The 10,840-nt window shown below is 38.1% G+C and overlaps 1 protein-coding gene across 1 annotated transcript; it reads left to right on the forward strand.

Annotated features, from left to right (window-relative positions):
• The first annotated feature begins 8,396 nt into the window (after positions 1-8,396).
• On the forward strand, positions 8,397-10,166 carry Fitm (acyl-coenzyme A diphosphatase Fitm). The gene is made up of 2 exons (XM_065219561.1): positions 8,397-8,544; positions 8,825-10,166. The coding sequence occupies exon 2, from the start codon at positions 8,839-8,841 to the stop codon at positions 10,156-10,158; it is 1,320 nt and encodes a 439-aa protein (XP_065075633.1). The 5' UTR covers positions 8,397-8,544; positions 8,825-8,838; the 3' UTR covers positions 10,159-10,166.
• Positions 10,167-10,840: the final 674 nt, after the last annotated feature.

Here is a 10,840-nt window from a genome sequence, read left to right on the forward strand (position 1 = left end):
GTGTATGTAATGAGAAGTCACCACCAACGTTTTTGAAGCAAAGTACACTTCTGCGTTGAAAATAATCCCTTAAAATAGTGTTCACTCAAGCCAGACAAAATACTAATTTTAATCTTCAGAGTTCTATAATTACTAGCATGTTGATATGGTCGGTGCTAAGTCAGAACTAAGCGACATTTTTTTTTTTTGATTTCGAGATAAACGAATTTAAAGTTGGCTGTACAATATTGTTTCTTATGTAATGGGAAAAATCATTTGGCCGTTTTCTCTTGCTACTCTAATTTTTCAAATCTGGCTGAAAAAGTGAAATGTAGCTGAGGGAATTCTTGATCTTATGATATCATTAACTCATTTTTTGTTTTTATTTTGCTACTTAGTCCCTTATGACTTAACGCCGACCATATGATCTTGTATAGTAAAATGTAGTTCTGTTTTACATTAAAAATCGTCCATTTATATTTTTACTGGTCTGAGTAAAAGTATTCTGAAGGGATTCTGAGTCTAATTTGGTGCAAATGCGCAATAAATTGTTTATTTTTCCACCAAATGGGCTGAAAGCTTCAGAGGCTTCAAAAATGTATTTTAGAAGATTAGCGCATAAGGACTTGTTGAAGGACACATAGTTCCAGAGATATTCCGGTATTATTTGGGGTGCTAACATGCTAACGGTATCCCAACTACCGCACACAGAAAAAAAAAAGTTGCTGCAACCAGGTCAATCCATCGGTTGTGTAGTATAACCATAGAGGTACCCGCATAATTAAATACCATTTCGATAACCGGTACGACTTTATCCCAACGGTTCGAATTGAGGTTACCATATTGATTATGGTTTCTGTATACTTGATTCATTACAGTAATAATGTAATTCAACTGTACAAGATATAGTTACCATATACAAAACCTTTATTAAATTGTTGCGTATACTCCTTAACCATAAGAAACTTTAACATTCCTGTTTTTTCAATGTGAACATTAAATGGAACTGTATGATAATGTTTTTCTATGGTTATAGACGAAATTGACCTGTTTCAGTGTAGTCCAATTTGGGTAAAGTAAACCTACATTTGAGTTATTTGTTCTTAGTGTGCAGCACTGCTTTCGCAGTTTTGATTCAGAATCAGAAAAGTTAGCCATTTTTGCGCAGTATTCAATTTGAAAAAAAAAACCATGTCGCCGAAGAAGAAAGCTGCTCGCGAGCATTATAAATCACGCAGCATTAAGCGTAGGTATTTTAAACTATTAACAATACATTTTTAATAATGAAATGTACATATTTTCCCACAGAACCAAGAAATGCACCCACGCTGGTCAATCGAAAATTAAACCTGCTGGAGGAGCGTGCAAATTCTCAAAATGGAGGGGAAATTAACGACGAAGTAAGTTTAAATAATTATAAGATAATTATGTCAAGTGTAACACCTTAATATGCTCGTTCTAGCTGCAGAAACTGCTAGCTGCGCATAATAAGCATAATAATACCGGATACGTCTTCGTTGCAGTGAAGCAGACGGAGATTCAGGGCCCCCCACAGAGGGTTGACGATCCATTAGAACCAAATCCGAAAACCATGTTCCCTGATGCTCAAACGGTGGACGAAGTTCATAGTTCTCCCTGCTCGGCAACTTGCACAGGGTTGATACGAAAATGGACTCATCAGAGGAAGATTTCTCAAGCTCGACACAAACATCAGGTAAGCTTAGAATTGTTTACTAAAAATATAGGTAAAAGATCGGATCCTCGCATGCAATGTGCGACACCGCAATGCCAGAAAGAAATACGTGTTTCGACCAAAGTGATTCTAATTTTCAACCTTTTTCTGTATTCACAGTGGTTAACGTGCCAACTCATCGATCCGAACCAATTCAACAAGTCAGGAATAATGAACTAGTAAATGCAGTTAATCTCTCAATCAATGCTGTGCCAAATGTAACACGTCCAGAATTACACGATCAGCATGACATGACTCTGGTTCAGATGTCATCAGAAGAAATACAACATTTACAAAACAGAATTCTGCTTCAGGAAATCCCGGTTACAAGACAGGCTACTAGTAACACCTGTTCACAGATAGTATTCAACATTCCAATGGTGCAGATCCCATCACAGCAAACCGAAGAAAATCCTGTAGAGTCCAACTTTCCCAAACCATTATCGCCCCAGCAGTTCGATACACCGCTGGCCACCGAGCTGGCCACAACAACCAATGGCGAGAAAGAAGAAACATCTCCCAGGGATATTGATAACGATTTGGAATGTCCTAAATGTGACTATTTCCGCAGTCTCAATGCTCGGAGAACAGCTGAATTGAAAAAACTGAGAAACAAAATTGCAGACTTGGAAAGGGAGAAAGCGCAAACCGCGGACCACAGTCTTTCACTCTCCCGCGAATTGCAAGATTTGAAGGACAACCGAAAGATACCGTCGGTAAGCTTATTTGAATTACTATTTGTCAGTTGAAACTCTTCAGCGAATTTTATTCTGTACTGCCGGAAACATTGTGGATGTTGTTTAATGTAGGATATCTTCATTTTATTTTTATAGGTTAACTTTACCACAGATGACTCAATAGACATATCTCTAGAGGAAATCAAGAGAATTGATTATGAGTCGCAGTCAGACAGTCTTTTTGTCTGCAATCTTGCTATTCATTTCTTTGGGACGGAGAGATTAATGAATATGAGCGTTACCGGAAAGCAAACACCAAGATTTAAAAATCTTCAGCGAGAAGATGGGACCCCCTTATATCCAGCACGAGAACAGATCACTCCAAGCATTTTCCAATTTATTTGCGGTAAGTTCATGAGTTAAATCTTACCGTGTTCTCTTCTGATGCATTTTTTATTTACAGAAAAGCTTGTAGAACGTGTGGCCATGAAGCTGGGCCCATCCAAAGTAAAGGAAATAATGTATTTCGCCAACGAGAAGAATGTGCGCAAATACCTTGCGCAAAAAATAAGCAACCTAAATAAGGCGGCTGCTCGGCGCACCTAGAAAAAGGCCTTTACAGGATACAGCTGGTGCCTATTAAATATAAAGACGAATATTTTGTTATTTTTTTTTTTATTTGAAACGATTTTCTCCATTCATTTAATAATGTTTTTATGCTCAATCCAACCATTTGCTTGGTACAATAAATAAAACTGATTTAATCCATTAAAAAGGTATTTAATTTGTTATGACAATATTATAGATCACATTGTATATGGTACGTATAGAGTGGGAATGCATTAAAATTTCAGCAGTAATGGTTAAATTACACTACGAAAGCCATAAAGCGGGGATATTATTTATGGTTATAACGAACGATTTTACAATACCACGACTGTTGTGAATAATGTTTTCTACATATTGGAGAACCATAAACGATGAAGTTTCAATACACTTGTTGTGTTGAAAGTACATGAGGATTTGTGATTTTTCGTACGGTAAACGTTCTTAACAGCCCATTGATGTTATGGTCAGGTCTGTAAAAACATTAACCAATATGGTCAAAACAATAACCAGCTATGGTTCGATTATGTTCAATGGAACCATATCCATTATGGTCTCGGAAGGAAGATAAACCATTATTGTTAAGGTCATAATGTGGTTAACGTTTATGCGGGTAACTCTAAGACCACTGGGTCCCGAAGAAAATCATTATTATTTTTGGCTCACTCAGTACCAGAACAACGGTCCCAAGCAGTCCCAAGCTATTTCACTCACCCCTGCATGTTCTGCATGAATCCACACACCCCTGATGTTATCTGTCAAACTTTCATAGCGAATCAAAACAAACATAGTGTAGTAATAGAATTTCAACTAGAATAGGGTACGTTAATCGTTTGCTTGGGACCAATAGGCTACTAAAGTGGTGAGCCAATTTAAAATCGTTAGTTTCGTATTGATTGTTGGTATAACGTTGCACGATGTACATCGATTTTGCGAACAAAATTACATCCATTGATGTAATATTGTATCTGCTTTTTGCTATTACATCATAATTTCATACATCAGCTTGAATTACGTTGATCGATATTACATTTTTTTTGCTGTGTAAGGCTGCCATCCACCGCTCACGTAGTCTTCTTTTACCTTCCTTTAGCTTGAGTGGTGATCTTACGGTGATTCCAGTAGATCTCTGGAACCATGTGTTGAGTCTGCTTGAATCTATACCAGAAGATATTTCTGGAACCATCTAAAAACTTCACCCCATTTTAAAAGCCACATGTGAAAAGGGCACACAAGTCTTCTGTGAACAAACCTTGCAGTCCTTTGTCTCGTTACCCGACAACATCTCATATGATGGGACCGCGAGAGTCAAGGCATGCGAAACAGCGCACGCCGATGGCGCCCTGAGAGAGCGCATTGAGATGTTTCAATGAAACAGTCGCATGTGATTGAATACATGCGTCGCATTCAAAGAGCAACGTGATGAGACAAAAAAAAAATTGAAGCGCTCGAATTTGTTGAGAGCGTGTAGCTTGTTTCGTGCATCGTTCTGGTCTCTCTTTTGTACAATTAATGTAGCACACCATGGATTTGAGAGTCATGCGACGCTCCGTCTCACAGCTCGCTGTCGCATTTGTGTACGCGTGAGATTTCCGGAAGCCTGCGCAGTACCCCACGCTTATTCACCGGGTGAGTCGATCGTACTCAATTCTGTCTGATGCATTAGGTTGTCAAAATCTGAGTAATGTCTGAAGTAATATTTGGTGTACAAATTGCTCAAATTTGTAGTTATTATAGTTTTTAGTATAAATATTAATGATATTCACTGTCCAGCGGAAAGCTACAAAGATAAAAAAAAAAAAAAAGTAACAGTGTAACATTAACGCATACACTCAATGACTTTTCACCGTTGTTGTTTATGTTTACTGTAGCTTTCTGTGTGCCTAGATTTTTGTTTTCGATAGCTCTGATCGTTTTCGGCTTCCACTTTTGATGATAAAAACGGCACTGGACGTTCCCCAGCAGCAAATCTCTCCAAGTTGCAGGCCCCATGGTGAATCGAGCGTAAGACGACCACAGAATCATCACTTTGGGACTCTGTTTACATGGGTGGCGATTCCCGTTCCGTAGGAGGAAAGCACATTGGTTCGCAGACGATGAAGGATTCGAGGAAATTAAATTTTGTTTTCCGAAAAGTTTTGACAGTTCACTGTTGAACTGGCAGATCTTTCACATTGAAAATAGCTTTGTTTATATTTACATCTATCAGCAACATCTGATCACTCATACACTCACAGCTGTTAGCTGTCAGATCAACTTCGTTGCATGGATCACCTTATAGAGTTTGCTGACGTTTATCGTACTCACACAACGCGAAAATTTTTAATTGTTTATTTGTTTATTTGTTATGTTTGCATCAACAGACTAGAAATAGTCCCAATGATATACAGTTACCGACAAACCGACATGACACTTAATTCTGACATGCCTGAAAATCGTAAGCGGCCGATTTAAATGTGCTGTGATCACAACTGTCAAAACCATAGGATTTTTATATCTAGATAAAGATAATTTGTCTAGAATAGATCAGACACGAACCAATCCATAACTTTTGCATGCGGGTTCATGGCTTAGCTAAATATTTCCACGAATACGGAGCCAGACGTCAGTACACGAAACGAAAATCAATTATTTTGTGTGACCGCTTATACATGTCATTTGACACATCATCTTCATTAACTTTTTGCAAGGCGTCTGCTTATTAGCTGACTTATACATTTTATGAATAATCAGCCATAGAAATTTGCCAAAAGGTATAAGGAGATTTTTATCCGTGTAGTGTGCTTTGGTCAAATTTTTTATTGTGTTTGCTATGGTCATTCATGTCTGTTTGTCGGTGCTACAGTTATAATCGAAAATAACAAGGAAAGCATTGTCAAGTTCGAGGTCAAGTTACTAAAAATTTATAAGTATAAAATTTTACACTTAGCTGTTGGGCGTTAAGCTCCTTCGGTCAGCAAAAAAGGCAGAGAATCTTCGACGAAGCATATTTCGTGTCAATCGAACATCGACGCTATTTGGTTGAACACTCGCTGCAAGCCGTAAATAGCGCTCCCTAAGCTATAATTAGTTCGAAGAAGTGGAAGTCTTCCCGAAAAAAAATAACAACAAAAATACAATAAAAAACAATGTAACAATAAGACGAAAATTATTGTCTTAACAATGATTTATATTGTTACGTCTACAATAAATTTACCTTGATTTATGTTGTACAAAACAGTAAATTTCATGGTAAATGGAAAATTTACAATAAAAAAGGGGGGTTGTTAAGTATCTTAACAATGAAATTTTCGTGATTTCCCCATACAATTTTTTTTCAAAAACATTATATATTATTGTTATTTTACTGTTGGTTGGCGAATTTATTGATTAAAAAAATAACAGTGTACTTTAGAGTGTATATGTTGGCTTGACAGATCTACTTTATCGACTTTAAAAATAAATCGAAAAAATAAAACATCGCCCCGGGAAGTGAAGGGGGTGGTATGTATGTTACGGGTGATTCCTTTTTTTACTGGTTATGGATTGAGATTCGATCCGGAACTTGTGAGAAATGGAAGCCAACTCCCCTGCACTCGATCTCTCTAGGTCACGTCTCCTTGGTGGTTGAGGGTCGTTGATAAGTTAATGCATTCAACTGGAACCCATGAAATATGCTTCCACCTGAGAGTTATTTCATGACATCTTCAAGTGGTGGATTTTTCTATTATTATTGTATGATTATTGACTGCACGGAAAAGGTCTGCATTAAGCGGGATTTAGATGATACAGGAGAGTTGAGTTCAACTCAAACCGATCTGGTCGTAGGCGTTCAATTGACTTGGCAACGAATAGAGCCAAACGAACTGTCAAAGCAAGAGCCATATGAGCAGCGCCTATCTTAATTACATTGGCAGTGTTGCTGACCCTCTCATAGTCTGCATGCTTCAATCAGATTTATTTTTATTGTTCGTGAAGTAACCCACAATGAAAACACACCAATATTTAATGTAACAACAATTTTTATTGTAATAGAGTTGTTCATTATTGTTCGTGATCGAATCATGTTAACAATAAAATAAATGAAAAATAAAATAAAAATCATTGTAACAACATTTTATTATGTACATTCATTGTACAGATAGGTAGCAGTTTTGCCGTTTTCGGAAGGGTACAACATTATAACAATCATTTTTATTGTCGACAATAAATATTAATGTCAGAGCATTGTTTCCACTGAAAATTTCACTGTAATTTTTTTTTCGGGTTAGCATAAGACTGTTGCGTAGTGATCGAGGTTGAACCAACCGGTGGAAACTAACGATTTTAAATTAACCAATTCGAGCAGTTAAAATGACGTTTACTACCACTCGAACTTTGAAATAAAACATTATTATTTTGAGATTTTTTCTTCTTAGAACCACGAGAAAAGTAGCCACACAGCAAAAAAAAATGTAATATCGATCAATGTAATTCAAGCTGATGTATGAAATAATGATGTAATAGCAAAAAGCAGATGAAATATTACATCAATGGATGTAATTTTGTTCGCAAAATCGATGTACATCGTACAACGTTATATTACACAACCGATGGATTGACCTGGTTGCAGGAGTTTGGATGTAATATTCAACAACTTTTTTTTTCTGTGCATCTGAACATTAATTGCAGAGTATCGGCGACGGTTAAGGCTCTGAAAACATCTTTTCGGATACGTAAGGGCTCGACATTGATCGATTGGCAGTGATTCTCGTAGCTTGGAAGACGTATAGCGAATTTGTTTATTATCGGGGTTGGAACCAGTTCCAACCCGTGCGAACCCGAACTTTTTGTCAGTGCGAACCTCGACCCGTGCCAGGTTTTAAAAACAAACGATCAAACTGACGTTTGCTAGAAAACAAGTAGACCCAATCTTGATACCCGATCCAGGTTGGAACTGAATAATAAACGAATTCGCTAGTAGTGGGTATCTCCAAACCTCATAGTGGAAAATTTTCCGGATGAAAACAAATCACTGACACAATCACATTTGAGAAATCTCTATTATTTTCAACATATAGGGGAAATGGCCTCGGAAATGGCTCTTATGTTGGCGTATGGATTGGGACCATCGCTAAAAATCTGCTATTTATCAATTTTATCTAGATGAATGCGTTATTGGGACGGTACTAATGGATATTTTTGGCCGCTATTGATAATTTAGTCGATTGCTGAATTTATGTATGGGCCCAAATTAGGAGCATTTAGCTGACATTACATCCATTTCCCCTATTTAAAAAAATGGAAATCAGCTCTATTACACTGCTCGACTTGACATTCATGTACCTTATTTTTTCTCTTTTAATGACATTCGGATGAAAAGTGGCAACAAGCGATATAAAAGAAAACGTCAGTCATGTCTTCGGGAATTAGATTGGAAGAAATTTTTAGAAAATAATCAGTGATTAGTAATAGCTTTCAGTCAGCATTTTGTTGAATCGAACAGTAGTAATCGAATAGCCGCTACCGGAAATCATTTTAAGTGTATGTAAATTTCCCCTGACCTTTGGCATAACGCGTCAACAAAGTGATGTAAGTATTTTCCCAGTTTGTTCAATGTCCATTTTTTGATACTCGTCATCATTACGTTTTTATTTTTGGAACATCTTCAACCAGCTGGATCCTCGTTCTGTCTCGCTCTTACACGCGGGATCAAAGCTGTTAGGCTGATGTTTATTTTTAATCTCTCTTGATTTACTTTCTCATAATTAGATTTTTCGATTAACCGCATTTTATTCCGTTTTTGCATGTGCGAAGCGTAAAGTACTTTCTCTGTGTAGAATAATACTGTCTTTGTGTAACTTTATTACAGAACGCACAAAGCAAATGGCAACAAAGCGGAAGCCAATTCATACACAAATGGGTGCCCCACCACGACCGAACATGAACTTCCGGCCGGGCATCAACGACACAACGGCCCGCGCCGAGGCCAAAGGAACACGGCCCACGGCTACTCCGACGACGGTCAAGGAAGTGCTGACAATGATGGTGCTGCACGTTTGCAAGAAGATTATATTTTTCGACACGAATTTAAAAGTTCCACTCTATTTGGGTAGTTTATTTATCGTATCCTTGATCGGAGATTTTCTGCCGTATCCAAAGACATACTTGGCGAAGGCGGATAACTTGTTTAACGTTTATTTTGTGAAGATGGGCTGGGCATGGACCCTGCTATTTTCGCTACCTTTCCTGGCGATGACCTCCATCACGGTTTGCTGTGGAGACCACCAGAGACTGGTGAGGAATCATCTTCCACGATTGGGAATCGCTACAGGATTTTGGTTTGTTTGGACCAAATTTTTCAACGTTATCGAATCGTCTTATGGACGTTGTAGTATTCGTGGATTTGACTCGAAATCTGGTTGCTTGAAAGCTGGTCACCTGTGGAATGGGTTTGACATTTCCGGTCACGCGTTTATATTGATGTATTCCAGCTTGGTGCTGATGGAAGAAGCTCGGTCAATCATTGGCTGGGAGACTATCAAAGAACACCTTCGGAACGAGGAGCATAACCGCACTAAGCAGGATAGGATGCAAACAACGAATCCTCTGAAGGGCTTAAAAGATGACGATTTGAAAGCGTTAAAATATTTCTACAATCGATTTACCCCTACTATTCGGTTGCTGTTCGTTGGTATGACCATGTTGCAGCTTCTATGGGACATTATGCTCGTCGGTACTATGCTGTACTACCACAGGATGGTAGAGAAAGTGCTAAGCGGAATAATCGCTGTGTTGACATGGTTCTTCACGTATCGTGCCTGGTACCCTGCAGCATCGCTCCTGCCAGATCCAGTTGGCAAGGGAATGTTCAACTATCAGTCCGTAACCAAACCAGCGGAGATCGGTCTTCGGAGGCGAACCAGCTTGCTGCAACCCAACGCCTCGCAGACTCAAGACATACCCAAATTCATGGGAATGCCACTGTATGCAACGAAACAACAGCAGCAACAGAATGTCAATGCATCGGCGACTGGACTCGGATCGCCGATGGATGCTGGTGCAAGCATACCGTCGTCTTCTTTTGTAAGTAGTACGAACACAGCGCGGTTAGGGGCCGCCTTCGGTGGTGGCAGCAATTTCGATATCAATAATCCGATTTTCTCGCGCTTCCAACAGAGTGCGCAGCGCAGTAAATTTGATTGAATTTAAAATATTAGCTTTGTTTTTTTTTTCGAATATACCTGGTGAGAGGCTGTTCTGTCTGTGCATAAAGACTTTACTTGATTTATACCTACTTCTAAGGACCAGAGAGCTGAAGAATGGTAGTCACCGCAAGATTCGCCTTTCTTCAAAATAGAAGTGAGAAACGAATATTGATTCATCTTATGAACAAAAAAAAAAAAAAACACTTATCAGTTGAAGGTTCAGGCGTTAAGGCATTTTACATTTTTCCTTAATTATTTATATGTTTGTGTTTTGTTTCCTAAATGTTGTTTAGGCATGTTTTGTTAAACCAGTTTTAGCTTATTTGTAATTGAACAGTTTGACAGTCGCAATCTTATGCCTTGTTCAGACTAGAGCGCTTATAACATGTCATAAGCATCTTCGACTAAAAAAATGCCTTATAAGATGTTATACTTCTCTAGTCTAGCCAGTGTTTTCGATTGTTTTAGAATAATTTAGTAGTGCAAGAAGAATTCATCGGTATTTTCCAATATTACAATGTCACCCAAATTTGCTTCATTCGCTTATGAAAAAACTTTCGTTGTTTAATTCTCAGAGGATCTCAAACTGATCGAAATGCAAAACGATTTTTTGTTATCCCAGTGACAAACAGTTACCCCTTTTTGTTTTATAGGGCTGATATACAGCTGATATTAAACAT

The sequence above is a fragment of the Ochlerotatus camptorhynchus genome, unplaced genomic scaffold (assembly GCF_037179485.1).
Source record: "Ochlerotatus camptorhynchus isolate MF236.1 unplaced genomic scaffold, CSIRO-AGI_Acam_v1.1 ptg000105l, whole genome shotgun sequence".
In the NCBI taxonomy this organism is placed as follows: Eukaryota; Metazoa; Arthropoda; class Insecta; order Diptera; family Culicidae; genus Ochlerotatus; species Ochlerotatus camptorhynchus.

Excerpts from the sequence above, each read along its gene's own strand:
- Fitm (XM_065219561.1), top strand. The coding sequence starts at position 8,839 with ATGGCAACAAAGCGGAAGCCAATTCATACACAAATGGGTGCCCCACCA.